The 27,316-nt window shown below is 42.3% G+C and overlaps 1 protein-coding gene across 1 annotated transcript in view; it reads left to right on the forward strand.

The window, feature by feature from the left end:
- Positions 1 to 27,316, forward strand: part of camkmt (calmodulin-lysine N-methyltransferase) — a 102,971-nt gene that overhangs the window by 50,955 nt on the left and 24,700 nt on the right. Inside the window, exons 4-6 of the mRNA XM_069693003.1 lie at positions 20,615 to 20,675; positions 22,623 to 22,674; positions 25,790 to 25,853. Of these exons, the coding sequence (XP_069549104.1) occupies positions 20,615 to 20,675; positions 22,623 to 22,674; positions 25,790 to 25,853 (177 nt within the window). The remainder of the gene's footprint in view (positions 1 to 20,614; positions 20,676 to 22,622; positions 22,675 to 25,789; positions 25,854 to 27,316) is intronic.

The following is a 27,316-nucleotide window of genomic DNA, read 5'->3' on the forward strand; positions in this document are numbered from 1 at the left end:
TGTTCCTTTTGAACCCCCTCTCTAATTTCTCTCCCATATATTGTTTAGACCACTTATTTTTAGAGAAGGCTCCTCGAGGGTTTAGATTGCAAATAAAGTTTCCTCGTCCCTGCAATTGTGGGAAAAATCTGATCTGGAGCTTTGATCAAGACCAAGTAGCAGCCCATTGTAAGGTCGTCGTTTGGTTTGTGACGTGAGTCTAGTGGTGCCATCTTAATTTGTTGGATCCAGAAGCAACCATATTTTGACGGCTAGGGGGGAGCGAGGGGCGGATCTGTCTGAAAACCCGAGGACACTATGTCCACCCACCTATACTGGCAACCTAACTGCACCTTAGGCATGCCAGTCAAAAGAGACACGACCCAAACATAGCTCTCTTTGAGGCCTAATGTCTAATTAATAATGGAATTATTTTCAGAAGAACGCTGTTCAGATGGACTGAATTCAGCTATTACACCATAATGACTTGTGGAAAAAATGCATTGATTTCGTATTTCATGACTGAAGTTGACCCTTTTTGAATTGGAGTCTATTGGAGCCAGATGGTTTTTGAAGCCAGCCCCTAGTGGCCCTCGGTCGTATTGCACTGTGTCACTTCCGCTTTTCAGAACCAGAGACTCCATCCATTGTTATTTACAGTCTATTGTCAAGATGATGTTCTGCACAGAGTATCTGTTAATGTGAGCAGATAAAATCGTACCGTTCCTGAATTGCTGGCAGAGTTGGTTTGGTCAAATAATTTCAAACCAGGTTTTTACTGTTTTCAGAAATCAGCATTGTTTCTTTATGAAAATACCTGGAGCCACTGAGGCTTGTTCAAGAGAACTTGGCCTTTTCTGTTTTCAAAAAAGCTACCAGGTGAATGAGAGTGTGTTCTCATGAGAAAGAAGAGTGTTTATAGTGTAAGTGTGCAAGACTTTAATGTCTAATTTCAAACACAATTTGCAAAGATTTTTTTTGTGATTAGCCTGAATAGAATGTGTGACATTTCTCCTCGTGGGTCTGGCACGGTGGTGCAGTGGTTAGCACTGTCACCTCACAGCAAAAAGGTTCCGGGTTCGAATCCGGTCCTGGGCCTTTCTGTGCGGAGTTTGCATGTTCTCCCTGTGCTTGCGTGGGTTCTCTCCGGGTTCTCCGGCTTCCTCCCATCATCCAAAAACATGCACCTCAGGTCAGGTTACCTGGCGCCGCGCTAGTGGCAGCCTGCTGCAGCATCTCCCCCCTGAGAGCCCCCCTGCTGTAGTGAAGAAATTTCCCCTCGGGGATTAATAAAGTGTATAAAATCAAATTAAAAAAAATTAAAATTTGGCGAGAATTTGTAAACTCCTGTAATCTTAGTCTGTCAGTAGAGGAGCAGTGTTTGAGTAATATTTGACACATCAGCTGGTTTGGTTCCATCTATGTTGTAACCGCATCAAACTGCAAACTCCGAGCCGCAGCTTGATTACAGCGTTTGTAGTTTACCAAGACAGTCCCTGCATTGACATAGTATTAGTAAAGGGAGGCTAACTGCAGACACAAAGTCAGTCAGATGTCAATGTTCGGTGTTTCTCTGCGTCTATTGTGGAGTTAACGGCCGGTCTCGGCTGCCACCAGCCCAGGACTTATCTTGACACCGGAGCAGCAATCACAGGCCGGGAGATTGAGCGCTGTTTATTTTGTGTCAATGTGTTCGCTACGACCCTGGGGCCAGAATGCAAACACACGCACATACACGCGCACACAGATTCATTCGCAGCCTCGCTCGCTCAATCACCACCCACCCCTGTTTAAAATGAATGGATGATATCTGGCCTTTCACTATTCACATCTCTGTTTCCCCCTCTCAGCTGTATGACGCTTAATCTCAGTGTCGCTCTGTTTTGTCTGATACAGGGCAGGACCAATGCATTTTTATTCTCTATCTTATATTGCTTTTTTTTTTTTTATTCAAAGCCTATTTTGTGTGTCTGTTTTTTTGTGTGTGCGTGAGTTTGTGTGGATGAATGTGGGAAAAGGAGTTTGTATTTTTGTGTTCAGCAAATTTAGACTGCATTTGTGTGTGCGAGCACGGCCCTGTGTGTGTATATGTGCAGACATTGGGGCGCTTCCTACCTTAAAAGTAAATCATCTCGAGAACTAAGCACCGCCGTCTGTAACCACAGGTGACTACCAAACCAATGACAGGGCTCGCCTGCTCTGACTGACAGCTGACAGTGTCCCTGCCCCTGATGGGAACTTGTGGCGACAAATTGGTCTTGTTGGGTGATGATGGGGTGACTGGTGTATTACAGTGTGTGTGTGAGAGACAGAAAGCGACTGAGAGCGGGGTGTGTGTGTGTGTGTGGGGGGGGGGGGCAGGCAGGCAGGCAGGCAGGCAAACAGAAAGAAAGAATGAGGAGAGCTTATCCCTCCCACTCAATTACTGACCCTGACTGTGTGTGTGTGTGTGTGTGTGTGTTAGTAAATGTGCGCTCTTCCTCCCTCCCACTCATCCCAAGGCTCTGACAGTGGGCTATTGTCTGCCTGCCTCTGTCACAAATGTCACTTATCAAACAGTACAAGTCAGTCAAACCTACATCATCAGCCAAAAGAAAGATAGAAATAACAAAAACGCATACAAAAAAAAAAAAAATCACTGCATGTGTGATCATTAGCAATCTCAGCAGTCTCAGATGTTTCCAGTAACCCATGACGCCCACATTTGTATCTTGCCACATTGAACGATACACTCTCTGACTTTGCTCCTGTGACCAAAAGCATCTGTCAACCTCCAAACTCTCCTCCCAGCTCAGGTTTGATGTTTAAAGCCTCAGTTGTTAAACTGTAATGAGTTTCAAAACATAAACAGCACAACAGGGTCCTGCTGCAAAATTCATAATTTATTCAATTCATGTAGTTTAGTTGCCTTCCTTTCCGGTTGTGTTGATATCTGTGAGGACATTTCAAGACTAAACATAATTTGAATAGTAGAGAAACAGATATTGTGGCGTGCTGCTTTGATTAATTGCAGTGAAGCAAACTGTGAAGTTATTGATCAATTGCTGTCACCTGCTGAGTGGAATCCGACTGACTCTAATGCATCTCAGATTGAGATCAGTTTAGTTACTTGATAACAGTGTAAATAGCTGCCTAATTCATTATCAAAAAGATAGCCTATGCTATATCATGCCAGTGTCTGATCTTTCGTCAGAGACGTTATATTTAATAAAAGTGTCTAATATCAGTGTAATACTATCTAATAATAATAGGAAAGGCAGTCCTTCAGGCAGAGCAGTGTGCCTCTGCTGTAACACAGTGCAGTAAACCCTATATGATGTGAACACAAACAAATAATGCCTTAATGCACTTTTACTATGTATTAGATGGTCAGGTTCAGATATTTCTCTTGTTTTCACGCCATCTGTCTCTCCTTCTTTTCTGTTCGTTCCCCATCTTTTACACTCATGCATATTGCTCCAAAATAAACGCCAAATTATTTTCTCCGACCTTCAGTGTTGTTTATTCGTAAAAACAAACCTTGTGCTGAAACGTGTCCTGTGTTCTATGAAAGGCAGTGGCTTGTCTTCTGTTTGAGTAGCTCATCAAAACTAAATTGCTCTACAGTTTGGAACTTATCAAAGTGAAGTTGTTTTTTTTTAAAGAACGAGACAAATCTTTGTTCTGCACTCTAAAAATGTTTACAGGGCAGTTCTGACTAGATTATCTAAAAACTACAGCACATGCAACAGAAACTGTGACTCCAGTGAAAAAGTAAATGTCATTTTCCCAACTCTTATTTGCTGTAGTTTCTAAAAAGTTTCTAGCTTGCTCATCAATCACAGCAGAATATAGTTACTGCCCTCCACTAAGTTTCAGTTGATTTAAATAAGGACCCACTTTCACTGGAAAAAGTATCAAAACTTCCATTAAAACTCTCCTTACAATATATGGGCAAGAAGGAGTGTCCATGAGCTAGACTACGACTTCATCACAGTTGCTTCTCTGCACCGTAACTTTTTTCTCAGTTGTTTTATGGAAAAAAAAGGCCTTCACTGCAGTTTAAAAGGAAACAATAATGACATTGGGATACAATTGATACAATTGATCATTATTTCAGAATAGCTGAAAATATACATTAATATATAATTTATATATTGCATAAAAAACACTTTGAAACTTCAATAGAAAAAGAACAGACTTTTAAAAACCATTAAATCCTGACCTGACCAAACTAACAAACCTTAAAACACCAAAAAAAAAAAAGGGCAAAAACTTACCCCCCAAAAATTCACATTCATCCTTCCCTGATTTATATTTTTGTATCAGAGACACTGGCCACTGTCTCTAAAACTTTTTTAAGTAAATCTGTCCCATTTTTTCATAAACAGACAACATGTGTCATGCTTTGTACTTCAAACTTTTCAAAGAAGGTCGTGTCTGTAAAGCAAGATGAAAGATGGAGATATTTTTTAAAGCACAGGTGAACATTTCGCTCCAATTGAGCCATCACAGACACACACACACACACACACACACACACACACACACACACACACACACACACACACACACACACACACACACACACACACACACACACACACACACACACACACACACACACACACACACACACACGTGTGGACAAGTCGTCCTGATACAATAGTGGACGAAGGGGCTGCATCCATTATGTTTCATGGCTGTATGAGTGCCCCTTTGTCACTTTTCACAATGGGCACACTCTGAAGGGGGCACAAGCAACTTTGAGGTGTGTTTTACTTGTGGCTCTGCAGACATTTTTATTCTATTTTATTTCTGTGTCATGTGTTATGAATGCATTCCACTGATTGTGTGTGTGCACGCACCATTGTGATTTTTCAGTTTGACTTCTTGCATGCAGAAACCTCCACCTTCAGTCACCATCAGTGGCTCCCCATCGGCCCAGCAAAGGCCCTCCCTGCCTGGACATCTGAAAAGAGACATTGGGGAAACGAGGAAATGACCTGTGCTTAGCCACACAACATGCTAGCTGTGCTCAGACAATCAGCATAGCATTAGTAGGACTGTTGAATAGAGCCATCATGGCTGCCTAGCCCTGGGGAGCCAGTGATCTGCCTATGTGCTTTATGGAAAGTGGAGGTCCTGCAGAGCTGCTGAGGGCCAGCGTGGACGCCAGCGTGGGCTCCGGTAGAAACTCCTCCAAACCGCTCAGGAGCAGGAATCTTTGTACTGTGTGAAGTTTTCTTTTCATGTGATTACAGTGCGACTTCTGGCCTGGGATGCACATCTAATAAGTGTACAATCCCACACCCTAAACACACACTCTGGCAAATTTCAAATAGCCATTTCCAAAGTCATGAATGACCTGTCACTTTTAAACTTGCATTAAGAAAAAGTCTGATGTAGAGACATATATATATATATACACTCCCTTTCTCTTCCATTCTTCTGTGTCTCCCTCCCTTTCTTGCTAAGGTGTTGTGGAAGGTATTATTTTGAAGAGACCTGCCACTGTATACAGTGAGAAAACAAGAGAGAGGCAGATAGAAGGAGCCAGAGGGGGAGTTGGAGAGGGCTAAGTGGCCTTTCGGTGCCCCAGGGTGTGCTCCGTTGGCGTCCGTGGGTGCTCTTTGTCCAGAGCTTTCACTGCAATTAGAGCGTTTGAGTTGACAATTCACTTAAGACTCCCTTTCTTTCTTTCTGTCTTTCTCTCTATCTCCTACTCTGTCTTTCTCTCACACCCATAAGACCACCTCTTTCCTCCACCTATCCCCCCTTGTTCTCTCTCGCACACACACACAATCTCAGGGTATATTACCTGTTCATGTAATGCTGTTAAGCTCAGCTAGAAGCCTTTCCTCGTAATACCACTTAATTCCCCATGTGGCAGCCGAGGTAAATGCAGGAGAGAGTGGTGAACAGTGATGGTGGTGGTGGTGGTGGGGTGAGACGGGAGAGAGCGATTGGGGAGGTGAGATGAAAGAGTAGGAGTGGGAAAGGTATCATCTGCGCCACTGTTTCTTGGTGGGCCCTAGCCATCAGCCCAGTGTGATAATGGCTCTGATTGCAGATGACAGGCGTGCCTCTACCTGTGAGTCTCGTGAAATAAGGGACATTTCGTAAGGTCAATGAATATGTGAGGCTCGGAGTGGGAGGTGGAGGGAGAGGGAGGCTCCACTTGGATTAGTCGTGGCATTCCTGACAACTAGAAAAGTCTGAATGTCCAGCCTCCTACTGGGAAAATGCAATGGAAAGCCACTTAGGCCTCGTTCACACCTGGCATTAACAGGCATCTTGGGTGATCCGATCACAAGTGGGAGCTCTAAGTACGTCTGTTTACACCTGGGGTTGGAATGCGTCTCCACATGCGTCTTAAGTGACCGTTTCTCACTGTCACTTCTCACTGATCTCACTCCCCGGCTCTGTATTCAAATAAACGCGTACATCGTTTCCATTTGCCAAACGGTTATTGTTTTTAATGCAGGCTGGAAGGCAGCAGTGCAGTTCCTGTACCGAGTGTGCCGGAAATTAAAAGAAGAGGAAATTATCAAAACAACTGGTTTTCTCTTGTTGTTTTGCACTAGACCACCTCCGAATGTGGTCTGAGCAATCAGCTTTCAATACATCCTCAATGCGTCGTGGGTGCTTTGAAACCTGTACTTTGAGTTGTTCAGTTGTGATCGGATCAAACAAGATGCATTTTAATGCCAGTGGTGAACAGAGCTTTAATGTCAGTGTTTCCTGCCAGCTGATTCAAGTGGGTTTGAGAAATCTACCTCATTTTACAGACAGGAAGTCATGCGACATTGTCAGCCACAGATATGCAAAAGAAGCTTTCCAATGTGGCTTAAAACTCAAACTTTTTTGGTATTTAAATATTATTTAGTCAAGATTCCTGCAAAGCAGGTGTGTGACTGCATCTATTAATTCTTAAATCTTTCTCTGAGATTCTGTTGGCAGCAAATCTGTGTAATACCTTTGATGTTGCTTCTCTTTTGCTGAGGTGGGGTCATTTTAATTGAAAAATGTCAAAGCTTTACTAGTTTTTGTTGGAATATTTGCAGGTTTCCTGACTCTTCAATGATGGGAATAGTTTAAACTGTTGGTCAAATTGGGCAGTGGAGATTTGTGATAGTCATTGTTTTTTTATTTTTTTATTTCACAGACTAAATGATTGATATATGAACATTTATATTAGTTAAAGCCTTTGACTTGAATGCACAATTTCAATCTCTGTGCTGTCTAACTACTGTTTTTTTCTTTGTCTGTCTCTAACGATAAATAAAGCAAAGTATTAATGAAACACAACCGAACAAAATTAAAAAAAAATCTAAAATAAATGGAGAATATAGTTTGCAAATATAAAATATTTTTTGTCGTTAACCGTTTCTCCCTGATCTCGAAGCCAGCAGCCAGCCAGAGATAGAAAAAGACAGATGAGAGGAGGGGATCAGAGAATAACTAGCTGCAGAGTGGAGGAAATTACAAAGTGACGGAGAAAAAGACGAAGGAAGGAGTAGAGGATAGGCAGAAGAAAAAGGAGGAGGAAGGGTTGACATTGCTCCTGGGTTAGTGCTCCAAAACGGAGTGCTAAAATCATTTCAGTTCAGATAAAGCTCTGGCCAGTGCCAGGCCGCCCCAGGATATCTGCCCCGCTCATCTGCCTCTCCAATGAAACGCCTGCACACAGAGGGAGCCTTCAGGCAGCCCGTCACACACACACACACACACACACACACACACACACACACACACACACACACACACACACACACACACACACACACACACACACACACACACACACACACACACACACACACACACACACACACACACACACACACACACACACACACACGCGCGCGCCCGCACACAAATGCAAATACACATACAGACACTAACTCGGATGGAAACACGCACGGTCACTGCTGTATCACATGTGGACACACTCACTGGCCCCTCACGGCGAGTTCGTTGCTCTGCAGTTTATTTCAGTTGAGAGTGAGAAAGTGAGAGAGTGACAGAGAGCCCAGGGGTCTCCTTCCTCTTCTGAACCTCCCAAATTAACACCCAGTCACCACAGCTCACACCCGTTTGAATCATCTTTACCTGTAGCTGTCAAACTCACCCCATCCACCCCATTAACTTTCTTCTTATCCTGCTCTCACCTTCCCATAACTGCTTTCACCCTTCCCTCACCATCAGTCTTAGACCAGTGTGGGCTCTTCTTTTTGCGTGTCTGAATGTGAAAGCATTTTAATTTACTTACTGCCAGTCATTCATGGTACTTGGCTTCGCTTGTCATCCTCAAAATGTTGCAATTTTCCCAATGTTTCTTCAATGGCGGGGCTGAGACCAGATTAAGTATTGGATCAATGAGGTGATTCAGTTCAGGTCAGTGTTACTACAAAATACAACTTCTCAGGAGTAGGCAGAACCTGATAAGAAAAAAAAAAGAGAGAGCTGACAAGTAAGGCTCGTTACCGATCTCTGATACTTTTATGGCACCAACCGAATTGCTTCAGTACTGTCTACAAACAAAAAAATCCCTTGTCATTTGGTACCAAATTTTGATACATCGGGTACGTAGACACAACTCGGGTGGCCCACCCACGTCGATAAAATCACTTATTTTCAACTTTGGGAACTCTTACGTTAGAATACTTTACTTCAGCTTTTTCAAACAAATTTCGGCCGCTTCTGTCTGAGTTGCTTGAACTGCAATAATTAATGGATTCTTTGTGCGTAGCTGCCTAGCTAACATCTACTGATAGCATGTGAGGTGTTTAGGAAAAATTGGGTAAATTGTAGTAACTGAAAATAACCTGGCTTACACTTACATTGAAACTAAAGATTTGTATATGTAATGTATAATGTAACTTCCTTTTTCTAAATAGAGATTTTATAATATTGGTATAGAAAAAAGTATCACTCATAAACAGGTATCAAAGTCAAGGTATTGGTATTGGTAATGGTATCAGAAGTTGTTTAACTATACCCAGCCCTACTAACAAGCCATTACAAGGGCATCGCTGGACAATTAGCTGCTCAGCTCAACATGCGAGCCACCTAATATGTGATTGATAGATAATAAATTCAGTCTGGGCAGATTCATGTTGGCCAATCATGGGCTGGAATGGTCAGAAGCTTATATCGATAATCATCTTTGTGAAACAGTGTCCTCTTAAGATCTCTCCCTGAATGTTTTCCACACTAAATGTTTTCCACATTGCTGCTCATATCTCAGCATTCATCCACCACATACAGTATCACCTCTTTGACAAATCAATGATAACATCCAGATTGTAACCAAAAAGCGTGACAAAAGTGGCATTGTTTAACCTATTTTTCAATCAAAAAAGCTTTAGCTTTAATATTCAGTGATAGTGAACTCAATATCTTTGCATTTTGAACTGTTAATCAGACATAAGGGATTTCAAGATGTCACCTTGGGCTTTTGGAAATTGTTTGATGAATTAAAAAATTAATTCACAATAGAATTTCCAACAATGAAAATAATCACTGGTTGAAGCAGTACACATCGCAGGCAGACAGAATTTGGATGCGAGACCCTTTTCAGTTTACATAGTTAAAACAAATTCCCTCAATTTGACAATCTGTTCCTCAGCAGCATTGTCCTTTAAACCAAAACAGATCAGCCCCCTCATGTTTACCTCCTTCACCCTTCCCTTTGGTCCCTATAACCTCTCTTCCATATTATGTCTTCCTCCCTCTCTTTTTTTCTTTCAGCACCTCTTCAGCGAGATAGAAAATCTCTTTTCTCATGTTTAAGACATCAGTGCAGTTGTCGGGCAGACTGGATGCTCCTCTGTCTCCCTACTGCCTCTCCCACTCCTCGTCTCTGTCACTCATCTTGAATATATATTTTTCTCCCTCTCTAAGTTGCTTCCCTCTTTGAATTTTTATAACTTTCTGGAACGCAACTCATTCGTCTCCTACTCGAGTACAAACACTCTTAGGTGGAGGCATGTTTTCACCCTAAATAATACACACCCTGTTTTAGTCATAAACCCGTACTGAGTCACAGTGGAGTGGATGTACCAGTTCATGCTATCATTTCCTGTCAGTCTTATTACTGGATGACAGAATCAGAGGGTCACATCTCAAAAACCAAAGTCTGCCTCGCACAAGAGATCTTGAGCTTCATGAGACAACCTGAATGAATAAAGTAGAGAAAAGTAATTGCATAAATATATTACTGGCTATATAGACCGCCTCAAGTGTAATAGAGGCATTATCCAGCGAGGTGGTAGTTCACTAAAGCAATCTCACCCTCAAGGTAGAATTAATTAGTAGCTGTTGTGAAGTTTTTGATCTTTGCCAGCTGATTGTGTTTCCTCAGTTGTCATGGGAATCGTAGACGTTCAGAGTTACAATGTTTTTTCTGAGCATTTTAAAGACCTCACATCCATGTTGGTTGTAGACCTACAATGATTCATTTGATTAGTCGATCAACACAACATTAATATGTTCTGTTTTTTTGCTTTTAGATGTGTAAACTAAATATTTTTGAGTTTTTAGACAACAATATAACATTTAAAGCTGCCTCTTTTGACTAGGAAATTATAACAGGCTTTGTTCTATATCTTCTCACATCATGTTGACAAAAATTAATGATCAATCGATAATGAAAAAGACCTTAGGTGCAGCCCTAGTCGGCTTAAAAGTTGACTTTTCCAAATAAGGTTGTGCTTTTACACCCAAGATCCCATCATAGATCAATATCCATTTAAATTTTATCTGATCTGAGTCCAGTTAAGCATTTATCTACAATTCACACACACTTTTATCTGTGTGTGATTTTGGATTTAGAATGAAATTCAGTGTTGTTGATGTCTACATGACATTTATGTAAGAAACTGGTTTTAAAACGGCACGAAGACACTGAGCAGCCACGGAGGTTGTAGATCTACACAGATATCACAGAGCGGCTGACACAGCTGCTGCTTTTGGTTTGTTGTTGCTGTCCACAACTGTATTTATTTGGAGATAAGACTCATTTGGGAAGTTTGTCTGCTTTTAGCCACCAATTATTGAAACAACTGGTGTTGTTTTTTTTTTAATGTCAAATAGCGTGATAATTGCATTAAAAGACTGGTTAGTTAAAATTTCTGTCAACAAAAAATTGATTTATGTTGATTAAAGACTGTGGAATGGATAAATGCACTCATACTGGACTTTATTGTAAATCAGAAAATACTGATTCTGTTTCACACTCTTTCACATTAAGAGAGGATACCAAAAGGAGAAAAGGCAGCGTTAGCATCGTGGCTGTTTATATTGTTTCATTCTTTTTTCCGTAATCCAAGAAACAAGAATCTTTAATCATTCATTTCAATCTCAACTCTTCTCTTCCTCTCCTCCCTACATCCATTTCTCATTTTCTACCTTCCTCTTTCTTTCTTTGTTTCTTTTCTTTTCTTTTCTTTTCTTTTCTTTTCTTTTCTTTTCTTTTCTTTTCTTTTCTTTTCTTTTCTTTTCTTTTCTTTTCTTTTCTTTTCTTTTCTTTTCTTTTCTTTTCTTTTCTTTTCCCTCTCTTTCTCTGCCCCTTGTCCTAATTGTTTATGTACATTAACATTCAAGAAACTAGATAGCTTGGTGCAGGTGACACCCTGTAATTTGACATCTTTGCCTTTCTCCTTTCTCCAAGGAAGGGGAGAGATGCAATCTGTGGCAATCTATGTGTGTGCACGTGTGCGCAACATAATCTGGGGTGGTCACATGGCCCTGTGCCACTCTCCGTATGCTAATCAATGAGTGAAGCTCTGCAAAGCTCTCATCTGCCAGCTAAACCCCACACCTCAGTGCTGATATGTCTATTAGCCACATGTCAGACCCCCTCTTTGTTTCTGTCTCCTTCTGTCTCTCCTCACATCTCATTCCCTCCTCTCTCATTTGATTGTTCCTCCTCTCTGTAATTCTGTGCCGCTGAGTCTATCTCACTCCATCTTCTATTTCTTACTCCATACTTTGTTCAACTCACCTACTGTATCCCTAACTTCCTCTGTATTCCTTTGCTCTGAATACTGACTCTATACCGACAATGGTTGCACCGAAATGTAATTTAATCAAGTATGCACTCACTGCCTCTGCTCATTGTCCACGAGAAGAGCAGGGTATGATGGGAAAGGTGGTGAAGGTAGCCAGGTCATGACGTTGTCAAGCTTCCCCTTCAACTAACACATTGTCATATTCACTCGACAATTGAATCAGGAACACAAACAGCTCAGTTTGGCTGCTTTAGTCTGTTTTCTCACCAAGTAGAATGATCTGCTAGAAAACAAAAGAATTCTTTATTTAGATTCAAACATTCAAATTCAGCATGAATAATAAATGCTCTATACGCTCCTGGTTTTCCTAAACATAATTAAATATTGAATTGGTTGACATATTCTGCTTAATAATTAATGGCCTACTGTATTTGTCATCGTTACAGCTGTACAAATATGTAGAAGTGTATATACTCTAAGACGTTGCATCCGCCAACAGCCATCTAAATGCTGGACGCTCCATATTATGCCTACGTGCTGGTGACACAGGTTCTCCATTTTGCTGTCCATCCGGTTTTTTTCGTTCCATTCTCGTGAATGTGATAACACAGCAACGCCTTGAGGGAAATTTAGCACAAATGTTCACTTGGTTCCAAGTATGAACTGGTTCAATTTTAGTGGTCAACGAATAAAAGTCACTGCGACCTCAGGTCCATCGGATTCCTGCGAAACGCATTATCTCAGGAACGTCGTGAGGGAATTCCTTGAAATTTGGAACAACTCTTCACTTGCATTCAAGGATGAACTCATTCGATTTTGGTGGTCATAGGTCACTCTGACCTGAGGTCGGTCCAATTCTTGTGAATGCGACACATCAGCAAATGCTAAGAATCAACTGATTAAAATTTGGTGGTCAAAGGTCAAGTTGGTCAATGTCCTTCTGTGCGCACATACTCCTGTCCAAAAACTATAACACCTCTGGCCACGGCTGTTACCGGCACCTAGCCACAAGAACATGACAAATCTCATTTTATAACACGCACTATATTCCAAAACGCCCTCCCAAAGTGGTAAGTTCTGTCGCATCGTGTGATTTTGGTCGCGCCCGTTCTACACACTGTGTACTATCGCTCTGCTCGTTCAGGAACAAGAAAAGCGCCTGACATGTAGACAGAAATGCTGACGGACAGGTAGAGGACAGATAAAATGAAACGTAGACGTGCATTTGTCTTAATGCTTTTGCGTGCTTTAAGACAAGATGACAGACAGGCAGGCAGGCAGGAGGAGAATCAAGCAGACGGTTATAGGGGCGGTTAGACAGGCAGTCAGCCCTGGCATTTTGCAGCAGATAAGTAAGCTATCAGAGGAGGGGGATAAATAGCAGAGTAAAGATTGGTCCCGGCCCCCTCAGAGAGGAACGGGGGGCCACAATGCAGGCGTGGTGGGCAGATAGCCCCCTGCTCTCATTATACTCTGCCTAATCCAAAACGATGTTTACTCAGAGAGAGAGAGAGAGAGAGAAGGGCCACGCTTATCGAAGCCCTGCACAGTCCTCCAAGCGTGTGTGCGAGTGCATGTTTGTGTGAATGTGCGGCTGTGTGTTTGTGAGTGCATGCTAAAATGAGCCTATTCCATTGGAAAAAGGGATCAGGAGTGTCTCCAAGGCGGACTCTGTTGGCTAGAATGTCGATGCTTATCACACACTGCCCGGCTCCTCTGGTGACAGGCAAAAAGGCTATCTAAACTGCCTATTCACAGCATGTGTATTTACCATACCAGCTTGGCAGAATGATCATTTTATAATTGGTATTAGTATTAACATTGTGCTAATAATAGTTAAAGCTTTTATGAGGCATTACCTAATCTGATTTATGAGGGGTGGAAGGTCCTTAAAGGCCAAAAATCATTTTGCTTTTTTTGCTTTTGAAATGCTCGAACATAAAAATAAGTATTTTAGTTCTTTATCTCTGTTCACCTGTACCTTTTCCGCCTCCGAACACTCAACTGCAGTTTATAGATTGCATGATGACTCCTGTTAGGCTGAAGAACCTCTATAATACTTGATGTTTTGCCTCAGTGATTACACCAGGAGGTTCTTGTGTGCTGATTATTTGACACAGATCTTACAGATTTCACTGTCAAAATATGCACTCTTCAGTGTAGCATTATTGGAAAAAAAATTAATGGAAAATTGACAGCAAAACCCATTTTCCATTTTAAAAATGTTGAGATGCTGCTGGGCGGCACAGTGGTGCAGTGGTTAGCATTGTCACCTCACAGCAAAAAGGTTCTGGGTTTGAATCCGGGCCCGGGCCTTTCTGTGTGGAATTTACATGTTCTCCCTGTGCCTGCATGGGTTCTCTCCAGGTACTCTGGCTTCCTCCCAACATCCAAAAACATGCACCTCAGGTTAATTGGTGGTTCTACAAATTGCCCTTAGGTGTGAATGAGACCGTGAATGGTCTTTGTTTCCGTCTGTCTCTACATGTTGGCCCTGTGATAGACTGCCGACCTGTCCAGGGTGTAACCCTGCCTTCGCCCAAAGTGAGCTGGGATAGGCTCCAGCCCCCCCGTGACCCTGTTCAGGATAAAGTGGGTATAGATAATGGATGGATGGAGATATTTCTGTATTAGTAAAGTATATCAAAATGGTTTGCCCTAAATGCACAGTACCTGGAAATTTTTTTTTTCATTGTTCATTGTTCAATATCCGACCAGTCAGAGTGTTCACCTTTTCCATAGGACCATATTTGTTTTAAGTATCATAGAGATTTGTCACTGTTTATTGTCACTTTATGACCCCTGAACTTATACAATCTGCTCTCTCACCTCGTACGCACACACACGCGCATATATCCATGCTCACACCTTTACCTACAGTCTTTTTCAGCCCGTCTCCGTCTGTCCTGACAAACACTCTCTCACACAGGCACATACAGTACACACACATGCACACAGCTATGTGGTCTTATGAACTGTGTGTACCCTGTCTTGGCTGGTTGGAGTAATCCCGGCCTCCACTAAAGTAGCCATGTGAGAGGACAGATTGTCACTTGATCATGGCCAGCCGAGAGCCTTATCCCTTATTGGATCGGCCATGGAGGAGGCTTAGGAATTATCTGAGGCCTTGCTTAATGTGGAGACGGATCACCACCAGAGAGCCACAGAGCCTGAAGATGCGCTGGGCCTGAGGGGAGAGAAAGACTCTGTGTGTGTGTGTGTGTGTGTGTGTGTGTGTGTGTGTGTGTGTGTGTGTGTGTGTGTGTGTGTGTGTGTGTGTGTGTGTGTGTGTGTGTGTGTGTGTGTGTGTTTGAGTTTGAGAGAAGTGTGTCTTTGTGTGTATCAGTATGTAGTCGTGATAGAGGTGTGTGTGTGTGTGTGTGTGCACACGAACGCGTGTACAGAGCAACATCATGGCCCACTTAACCCCATCTTGACACCTCTCTTGCTCACTCCCCTTCCTTACTTTTACTTTTTTTTTTCCACCATCCATTCCTCTCCTCCTCACCTCCCTCCCTCCTTTTGCCCATTCTTCCTCTTTCGCCTTGTCACTCCTCTTTCCCTCTAGCTCCTCCTCCTCTGCATCTTTAACTCCTTTTCTTTTTTTTCTTGCTATCCAGTCATTTCTCAACTGATGCTGTATGTCCCATCTTTTATTTTACTTTTACCTCCCCCTGCTTTTCTTTTCTCCATATTAACTTTCACCTAACTTTCCCCCTTTCCTTCCTCCCTCTATCCCCATCTCCTCTTCCTATTTCTCCCCGTACATTTCTTCTCACTGCTCTTTTACACTCCCTATTCTCTTGCTGTTAGTGTTGCTCTCCTCTCTGATCATTGCCTTCCTCCTTCTCGTCCTCCTGCACCTCCTTTATCTCTTCGATAGCACTGTACAGCAGCATCCTGTCCCCAGCAGGAGACCTGACTGAGGCCAGTGAAACAAATGTGAAAACAGACATTTTATTTCCTGGAGATAAAAGAAACTGAGCTAAATTTCTTCTCGTTAAGGAAAGCTGTTGACCAGTGGCTCATAACTCACAGCCTGAGACTGTAACGGAAAATACGGTAGCTTATATTAGTAGGATATCATTACAATTTACAGTTGCCAGAGAAAATTTAGGCTATGTCAGATCTGCAGGGAACTACCTGTCTTAACATTTGGAAGGCATGAAGAATGCTTGAATTAGGACATTTTTATGGTTTGAAAAGCAGCAATCAAATTGCTTTCAGTATAAGCTAACTTAAGCAGATCTTGTTATCTTTTAAATGAAAGTGTTGAGGCTCTGTTTAATTAGTTCTTTGTGCTGAGAACAGAGTAACAGCCTTGTCTCAAATACTGTTTTGCTTGGTGTAGCTAGTGAGACAGCATTACCACCTGTAATAGCCCTTTAGCTGATTCCAGCCCGGCTTGGCTCCCTGGCTTTTGAATGCCTCGAGATCCTTCAGGAAGACCAGGAGAACATGGTCGGAGAGGTTTAGGTGGGGAATACCTGGGTTACCAGGTTACTTTTCTTAGCCTGCTGCCACCACAGCCCAAATCTGGATAAGCAGCTAAAAGAAACCAGAGGGATAGATGGATAATTCCATCCTTGTGCATGTGATCACTGACAGCTACCGAGGTCAGATTAGTGCTGCCATAAATTGTGGAGTTCCTGGTTTCAACCCCAGGTCACCAGGATGTTAAGGGATGAGGGGTTGGGAGATGGGCATTATACAGTCGATTCAGTGGGTAGCTGCAGCAAAGCAGGCCTCCCACCTCCAGAGCTGTTAACACTGTGTATCTTAGTATATAAACCTCAGGCTTATAGGGTTGGGAAGGAGTCATGTCTTTACACCTCGTTTCAAGCACACCATAAAGAAAACATGGACAACATGCAACTGCTTGCAGACCTTGTATACCTTGTATTCAGTTGAAGTGGTTCTTCCTGCCTCCCGTCAGATATTATGTCATATCATTGGAAAAAAGTATTTTTACAGTGACAACAGGACATCCTTCTCTGCCTTAGTAAGTTTGGAAGATTCAATTGAAAATAAATAACTTGTAGGAATGAACACTTATTATTACTGCTGCACTACTGCATATTTCCCCTCTGAGTATCTGGATGCACGCACATGTTGCATGCTGTGAATTCTTATGTCTAGATATTAATAGATTTATCAGACAGCAGTCGAAAATAAAATAGTAAATGTTAATACTTTTTAGTGTGCCGCTGTATGGCACAGTAGCATGAATAAGGTGCTCCACAGGACAAAATAAATAGTACGAGAGTAAAGCTGTCAAACCTCTTGACATATAAAATAGACACATGTGCAACAAGATGTGAAAAGCCACTACATGTGGTACACTTTTACATTTTCAAAAGCACAATTTTTTTTGGATCAGAAAACAGTTTTCCTGTGTCGCAGTAAACAAACAGGAGACACTCTGAGGTGAGTTCACGATCTGTGTGGCACACAATCCCAAAGCCACACATATGGTTTTCAGGATAACACTATTGACAAGGTTTAGTTCCTGGGACCGATATTAAGATGATACGCATACACACACACACACACACACACACACACACACACACACACACACACACACACACACACACACACACACACACACACACACACACACACACACACACACACACACACACACACACACACACACACACACACACACACACACACACACCCCTCTACACTTTCCTCATCTAGTAATTGAAGGTGAGAAATAATTTCATTATCCTCAGGAAGAGTAATCTGCTCTCTAGTCCTGATCCTTTCATTTCCTACAGTGCACCTCGGCCTGGGAGGCACACACACACACACACTAAAACAGCCACATACTTATCACACATGCAAGCATGCGCATGCACATCACACAGACACACACATACATACACAGCTCTTACCACCCTGGGCTATTAATGTTATTGGAGTTGGGGATTAACCATCAGATTCACATATGCTTTACAAAGCTTTATTACTTAGTGCTGTCTTGCGCTCTCTCTCTCACATGCATTCATGTGTTCACACACTCGTGCACACACGCGTAGATTTGTTGGAGGAAAAGTTAATCTGGGAGTATGGGCACCAGTTAGAGGAGAGAAACAAGCCCTTTGCAGAAGGTTTAAAACATGACCAGCGCAGTGTTAACTTGACTTATGTTTCTTTATATCATAGTCACAGATGGCCTGGCTGCATTTTTGTTTAACATGTACAGATGTAGAAAACCCTGTGAGGATGTGGAGACACCTGAGAGAATGATACTGCAAGGCTCAGTCTGAATTCTTCCTCCTCTTCAGTTTCGGGGTGAGATGGTGGCAGGAAGATTAGATGCCACTCATGACTCGTACACATCATCAGCAGAATGAAAACCAAAGGAAACAGCAGACGAGAGTGCGAAGGGGCCATCGTATTTCTTCCGCTTGTGTTGCTGAATAGTGGATCCCACCCAGTTTAATGTTACATTACCACCCTCTACTGTTCGCCTGCCCAAGATGTTCTTGTTGACCCTGAACGTCAAGTGTCATCTGTTTTGACATGCAGAGGGGAGGGGCTAAACTGTCATTTCACAGGGCAGAGATTCCTGCTCTGATGTCATTATGTTTCACACACAGTCAGAAGAGGAGGGGTCAAAGTTGAAGGAAGAAGCAGGGTGCAGCTAAAGACACACAACACAGTGTGTTTTTTCATCATTAAAAGATACACCTTGTGTTACAGTTTATTCTTACTGTGGTTATCAAATCCTTTACAAAGAAAAAAACACAATGAGCCGCTCTATTACAATGAGTGATACTTTTCTTTATTGCACTGTAGTTTAGTTGTCATACATTGTTTGGTTGCTTTAAATACTTTCTGGTCTGAAACTAGCCCCCTATAAATGCCCTGTTTTTTCCTGTCAAGCGTTGCAAAAAAAACTACAGCTGTTTTAATAAATGACTTGGCCTTTTCTTAAAATTTTTATCTGTGACCGACTTTTTAGAATGTCTTCAACAGGAATGAATAGGACGAGGGCTTTGATCCACAGATAATGTAGAGGAACCAGAAAGTATTTTAGAGAAGAGTAATGCATTGTTGGATTTGAAAAAAAAAATGAAAAAAAAATGACACCAGCCTTAACCTTTAAATCTGGAAAATGTCACATAAAAGAAAACGTTTATATGCACAACAAACAGCCCTGTATACAGTAGACCAATGCTACACTGACCAGTGCAGCATCACAATGTAACGTTTTCCATAGCGTGTGACACGCTGCTGGCTGAAGGCAAATAACAGATTAAATTTAAAATGTCACCGTGTTTCAGCCTTTCATGTCTTGACACTCTGTAGACACACACAGTTTAGCCACTCTGGCTGTCATTGTATATGTGTGTGTGTGTGTGTGTGTGTGTGTGTGTGTGTGTGTGTGTGTGTGTGTGTGTGTGTGTGTGTGTGTGTGTGTGTGTGTGTGCGTGCTGTCAGGCTAAGATGTAGAAAGAGTGTGTTTTTTTTTTTTTTTTTTTTTTTTTTTCTAATGGGGAAAAGGAATATTTGGACATTTTATCAATAGGCATTATTAAATCCTGCTTGCTTGAGCTAATCTTAGTGGACCGGAGCGAGGGGGAAAGGAGGAGAGTTAGAGAGCGAGCGAGCGAGAGAGATAGACACAGAGAGGGAGAGGGAGAGAGGAGTGATGTCTGCCCCATGAGGTGAAGAGAGACCGCCTGTAAGCCGCTTATTATATCGACTACCACCTTTTCTCTCTCTCCTCTTCTAACGCTCCCTCCACAGTTTTCTCTCGTTACCTCACTCATTTTCTATCTCTGTCTCCCTCGCTTGCTTGCCTTCTCCAACTCATTCTACATCCCCTCATTCTCTTTTCTCTTTTTTTTTTCAACAGCTCCATCATATAAACACACACAGATACATATATGCACACACACAGACGGCGCCAAGGCGAACCTTCTTGTTCAAAGCCAGAAGCAAAAATTAAAGCTGAAGTTTTATTCAAATGAATGTTTACTTCTTCTACTGCCAAGATGTGTGTATGCGTCTGTGTGTGTTTGTGTGTCTGTGTGTGTGCTGAGAGAGGAGAAATAGTACAGAGCATGCAAGTGTGCGTGTGGTAGTGTGTGTTACATGCACGGCAGAAGGAGAAGGGCTGACAGTAGGTGATAAGCCAGACAGGCCTGCACGCAGTGATTATCACCCACTGGACCCCCTGTCTCACACATACACACACACACACACACACACACACACACACACACACACACACACACACACACACACACACACACACACACACACACACACACACACACACACACACACACACATGCATACACCGTGCCCAATGACAGAGTGTGTTGCAAGGATTTAGGATAGACAGACAAACAGACAGAGAAGCCTTGGATCACAAGCAAGGTGGAAACCACAAGAGAAGCAAATGAACACAGACTGGAAAATACAATGCATCCAATTATGTTTCACTGAACGCTCATTGTTTTTATTTGGGTTTTATATCAATATTAATTTCTTTTTAGACACTGGGATCAAAGCACTTTGTCACATGAGAGATGCTAGATATGTGTAAGATCTGTCGCTGAAATGCACCATCAGTTATTGTGAGTGAGTGACTGTCTCTTGTTCTCTCTCTGACTCAGGTGTGTGGCCTTCTGAGGAGGTGATGGCCCATTACTGTCTGCAGAAACGTCAAATGTTCAAGTGAGTTCTTCTGTTCTTAAAAAAAACAAAAAACAACCAAGGCTTTGATTAATTACACAGATCATAAGCTACCGTATTGTTGTTAATGTTGTATTTAAACTTCTGTCTCTTTGCAAGTCAGGCTGTATTGTTATCTCCTTCACACTTTCCAATTTTCATTTTACAGTTTGACATAATTTTACCACTTAAATATTGAAAATGTTTTGCTATTGTAAACAAATGAGACATTCAGAAAGGTTGGCAGCATATAATGGCCCCATGCAACCATTTTCTTTCTACCACATGAAACCCGCTGCATTACAGGAAATTGCTTTATGATACAAAAGAGGAAGAGGGACCTCATTCTTTCTGTGCAAACTTATTGAAAGAATTATGTTTGTTGCACTGACAGATTGGGAAACTACAGTAGAAAAAGGTTAGAAAACTCACTTTAAAAATATTTCTCCTCTTCAGTAAAATTAAAGGGAAAATGGGAAACACAAATTACTTGCTGGAGGGTAAAGTAGCAACATCCTTGGAAATAATAACACATTTATTACACCAGAATTTGTCACTTCTTCTACGTTACAATTTAATATATATTTTAATCTACGATTTGACAGTACAGCATTTAATGTTCATATATTTAGTTTGCAGAAAACCTGCCTGGGTTCTCAGAAGAAGGGACCCCATAGCACAGCTCAGGAGGCAGGTGTAAAAGTTAAATCGTCTTTACTGAGAAAAATCAAGGATGTAAATGTCCAAGCAGGCAAACAAAGTAAAAAGGAAGTGGCTGAAGGCAAAATCCAAAAACACAAGCAAGGTCAAAAACATGATCAGGATCAAAACAGGCAGGTAAAGATGAGATGAAAGCTAAGGCACATGCCACAAAGACAATCTGGCAGACAAGAAGTGGAAACGGACTGGTTCATATACAGGAAGCTAATGAGGGAGGAGGGAACAGGTGATTGGGGAGGAGAAGCAGGTCAGGTGATTCTACTGGCGGGAAAAGCCGACAGGTGAGAGGCCGTGTCTGACATAACAGCAGAATCAGCACATGTATGCACAAACAAGTGGACTGAATGAATAAAAGAGTGAGCAGAAACCACTGTCAGCAACACATCTTTCACTCAAATCTGAACGTGATTGGGACCTGCAGTAAGTGCTCGGTGCTCGTGTCAATCTGTACCTTGCCACGGCATGCTGTTTTGTTCCGTGCTGCTCTTTCCACTGCTCTTGTCTGCTGAGCATCGCCCTGCCCTGTGGCATGGGGCTGAAAAGCACCCAGGCACTTTTGATTTCCACTCAAGGTGGAACGTCACCCTTTGATTTCCTGTTTTAACATTCAAGAGGCGGGAGGCGAGGAAGAGAGGGGTATTGATCAGAGCAGCATAGTGAAGGTCAGCGAGAGAAGGGAGGGAGGCAGGGAGGGATGAAAGAGGACAGGGGTAGAGATGGAGGGGAAAGGGAGATGAAAGGAGGAAGAGGATGGAGAGAGGGGTTGAATGAGCATGCAAGCTACGGGAATCTGTGTGTGTGTGTGTGTGTGTGTGTGTGTGTGTGTGTGTGTGTGTGTGTGTGTGTGTGTGTGTGTGTGTGTGTGTGTGTGTGTGTGTGTGTGTGTGTGTGTGTGTGCATGTGTGTGTGTGTTTGGTTCCTCAGATTTCCTGCTGATTGAGCTTGTGCTTCTCAATGTTCAGTGTTCAGCTTTCAGGTTGATGGTTGAATTGATATTTCTTACCCTGCTGTGTTTACTGTGTATGTGCATGATAGTATGCCCGTCTGTGTGTGTATCTATATCTGTTTGCATCTACTGTACAGTGTGTGTGTGTGTGTGTGTGTGTGTGTGTGTGTGTGTGTGTGTGTGTGTGTGTGTGTGTGTGTGTGTGTTCGTACTAAACTGCCAGGTTTGGCTCAGCAAAGTGAATCTCACTCTCACTTGCCTCCCTTTTCCTCTCTGTCTCTCAGGGGTGCTGTGTGTGAGTTAGGAGGAGGTATGACTTGTCTCAGTGGGCTCATGGTAAGTCTCTCACACACACACACACACACACACACACACACACACACACACACACACACACACACACACACACACACACACACACACACACACACACACACACACACACACACACACACACACACACACACAGATTTCTGCTGGAGAAACGGCCTGACTTATCTAATGAAACTTACCCTCACCAGTCAATATATACACAGTATGGGCACCATACCTATTCAAACAATATCATTCACTTCTTACGTGCCGATCTGTGTGTGTGTGTGTGTGTATTACCTTCACAAGTCTACGCTACTCTGAATTTACACGACATTTATTGAGTACCGACACGGTATCCTCTAGTGGATTGACGGGTGTATTACACGCTGTGGCGTGACCGGGCTGTAGCATGGCACCTGTCACTTATTTATTAAGAGCAAACTGTGATTAAAGTTTCCCAAATAAAACACACTTTCTGAGTGTGATGATTTTTACATTGTTTGTGTTACATGGAGGCACTTATGAATTTTTTTTCATTCAGAAAAAAAAAGTAAGGTATTTAGATGTGAACAAGGTTTATATGATTAATAGAATTAGTTTTTCCATAAGACAGTGATTATAATATGTGCTTTCATTGTGTTTACCAGCACGAACCACAACCACCCTACAACCCAAGAAGAGATGCCTAGATATATAAACAAGCAAGTGTCTTATAAACTGCCCAGCATTGGAATGTTTCACACACACTCAGACACACACACACACACACACACACACACACACACACACACACACACACACACACACACACACACACACACACACACACACACACACACACACACACACACACACACACACACACACACACACACACACACACACACACTCTCAGATATACTGCAGTCTGTCAGCCATAGGGTTTATTAGCCAGGGTCTTAAGGGCCCCTCCACATAGCAGGCGTCAGTGTCCCATCGATCTGTTAGATGCCATTCTGTGTGTGTTTGTGTTTGTGTGTGTTGTGTGTGTGTGTGTGTGTGTGTGTGTGTGTGTGTGTGTGTGTGTGTGTGTGTGTGTGTGTGTGTGTGTGTGTGTGTGTGTGTGTGTGTGTGTGTGTGAAAGCTGGGTTTTATCTCTTGGCAGTCAATACACCATGTTTTGACATTGGTGGCTTGAGATGGAATCCTTCCTTCACACCTCTCCTTTATCTCCTCCCTCCTTCATCCGTCACTGACACCACACTCACCACATTTTCTCTGTTGTCCATGTGAGCAGTTCATTAAATATTGCTGTAGTTATCCTCTCTTCCACCCTGATTTTTGTCCCTCTCTGTATTTCTTTTCATGCTCTGTATCATTTTTACACGCTGATTTAATCTCGTCCTTTTGTTTCTTACACGTACCGCGGCAGTGTTCGGTCAAACTACCTAGGATAATATTAGATTTAATTTTTAATCTACCTGGTGATGTTCGAAATCAGATGGATCCGAACAATTGGAGAGATGCAGTGGGGTGTAGAGAGAAAACCTCAAGGCATCTCTTGGCGGGTATGAAAGCTCATTTTCTAACCATTTGTTCTTCAACCTGGCTGTCTGCTCTGCTTTGAGAACTATGATCACAAACTAACTTTGTTGATCCCATAAACATCTTGCACCCCCCACAGATCAAACTTTCACTTCACATGCATTGCCACAACATGGTTCTCTGACAACGTGTTTTAACAACGTTGTTGATGCGCTGGCCTTGTGCCCACAGCAGGTTTTAGTTGGATTAAAATGTTTTGATTGGATAGATTGACAAATTTGGTGCAGACCCTCCTCTTCTGTCATCAGGTCAAAATTTCAATTTGCCCAACATTTTGGTTTATGGCCAAATAATTCCTGATTGTAGTGTGTGTTGTGCTAATCAGCAAATGTTACCCAGCTACACTCGGAAGAGGAGAAATTTTCAGATACACAAATGTATTTTAGCCTGACCCTGCATGTGCGTGGTGTAGTGGTGGTGGTGGCGGGTGACAGGTTGCCGCTCATGGGTTGCCAGGTTGGGCTCTTAATCTTTCAGCTGGATGCTCTGGTCCGGCCTCGAGGTCCCATCCTCAATTAGAGCAGATGGTGGTGGGACACACAGCACTCGGTGACCCCCTCACACACCCTCCAGGGCCTGAACATGTGTGCATCTGTGTTTGTCTGTGTGGAGAAACACATGTATGTGTACGTGTTCTGTTAGTTTCAGAGATGTTCATACATTTGATAACACTACATAATGCCATTCGAGTCAATATTGCATGTAAGAATAATGTGCATACCCACACAATAACTACTTGCACCCACACTTAGCCGTGTGCATATGCGCACACACACACACACACACACACACACACACACACACACACACACACACACACACACACACACACACACACACACACACACACACACACACACACACACACACACACACACACACACACTCCTTAACAGAAATTGACAGGCTGACACCCACTTGCTGATATAAAACAAAGCATCAGCAAAGAAAAGCGGATGTAAAAAGATGAGGTTATAGTAAAGCACACACCTCTCTATCTATATCTCCCTCACACACATACAGCGCTGCAGCGCAAAAGCTTTCTTTCCATTCTCCCGTCTCCCTCCTTCTCTTTCTCGGTCTCCGCCGCAAAGTTATATGAAGGGCATCAGGCAGGCCTGGTGAGCCGAGTGCAGAGTGACAGCGGCGAACGGAGTGATGGCTCGGCCTGATAAACACCCAGCGTCAAATGAAAAGGCTCTGCGCTTGCCATCATCCCCTGTCACAATGCAATTACTGAACAGAGTGATAGCAAGATAGCAGCCCCCACCGCTAGCCACAATGATAAAAGTATTGACTGATTTGATTGAATGATTAAAATAATGCAGACATAAAAATGGGGTGAAGATAGAGAGGGAAATGGCAGGGAGGAGAGGGAGCAATGGAGAGAAAAGGGTGGGGCGGGCTGCTGCCAAGAGTGAAGCTTTGTAGATATGGTTATGTCATTATTGTGTTCAGATGTTTGCGTCATCTAAGAGTGCTTTTTTGGTTTTGTTCTTTTGTTCTGTGTTGTTTCATTTCTCCGTCTCTTTCCTGTCTCTCTGTCTCTCAGGTTGCCATTTGTGCTGACGTGGAGGAAGTTCTGCTATCAGATGGGAATGAGAAGTCCATTCAGAGTATCCTTTCATCGTCCTCTCTCCGACTCTGTTTATCTCGCCATCTCTGCCTCATTCCTGCAGCTCACACTTTTTTCCCTGCATTCACATTGATTTGTTTCTGGGAATACTTTAGTTTGTTTTATTGTAGACAATTAGTTGTTTAGATTTATCACATATGAATTCATTGATGTGATGGGATAAATTCACATGACATTGATTACATGATACAAGAGGTTTTCAGACATTTTATGTTGGACATAAAAGTTTGATTTGTAATTTCATGTGATCACAGGTTGGATACTTACCTTTAAATAAAACATTAGTTTTTTCCACATTTACATCCATGAGTTTAGAATATATATCGCAAAAGCCTCTTTGTTTAATGCAGTTCAGTTCAACCACACCACCGAATATATCCTTCAAAAGTTGAATCAACACCTCCCTCAAACAGTTTCCACAAAAACTGATCATTATGACCGTCGTGTTGTAGGATTTATTGCAATACTGTTCTATTCGTTTTATTTAGGTGTACCTAATATATTTGCAACTGAGTGTGTATGTACAGCTATAAACTAATTGCAGGCCATTAAGTTGTAATATCCTACTTTGCATAGTTATTGTTTAAACAGTCATAAATAATTGTATCAGTTGTTATCGCCAATTAAACACCAAAACATCTTAATTAGGATGCTTCAGTTGAAACCATTATGAATGCTCATAATATATACTGGTATTTCAATCCCTTACATGCTGTGATCCAGATGAAGTGGCCCTACAGTAGCTATACAGTGACTTTTCGAGGCAGTATCACAAAGAGACAACAGTAGACAGCGTGTTCGAACCGTCGGGTTTCAGCCCTGAAATCACAGACTGGATTGGAGTGTGGAAGAATAGCCGTCCACCTCTTTTATCTTTAGGCAAAATTTCGCAGATGGGGCACCCACAGTGACAAATACCCCAGCACCAGCGCTCAACATGGCATCTACCAATCCTAGCTGCCCACAATGCCAAGTTAAGAGCACAGTAATTGCCATCCTGTCAGATTTCGTGAGACTTCATCTAATGCTAAGGCTAGGGTTAGGGCTTGATGAGTGTTTTAGAAGCAGGAACAATCAAGGTTTGTTTAAAATGTTTTTCTGTGGTTAAGGTTTGGGCCTATAATTAAGTTTTTAGGACAAATCTTTAGGTGAGATTTTTTTTCTCAAAATGTTTTCTTTGAGTGGGTTATTGATCAACTCTTGTCAGTTTGCAAACCGCCTTGCTCTTCTTACCCATTTTACACTTCTCCCTGTCTGATCTCATCTTGCTTTCCCTTTCTTTTTTTCCATCTCCTTTCATCATTCGTGAATTTTTTTTTCTCGTCCTCTTAGATCCCGCTTTATTCGCTGAACAGCTACACAAACGAGAAAAAAAAGAATCTTTGACTTGCAACAGTTATTTCACAAAAGCAGGAAATATAAATACACATTTCTTCCCCATTG

This window comes from Brachyistius frenatus, unplaced genomic scaffold, assembly GCF_029030835.1.
Source record: "Brachyistius frenatus isolate BFR_SWC_R1_liver_20210118 unplaced genomic scaffold, ASM2903083v1 Contig_13, whole genome shotgun sequence".
Taxonomy (NCBI): domain Eukaryota; kingdom Metazoa; phylum Chordata; class Actinopteri; family Embiotocidae; genus Brachyistius; species Brachyistius frenatus.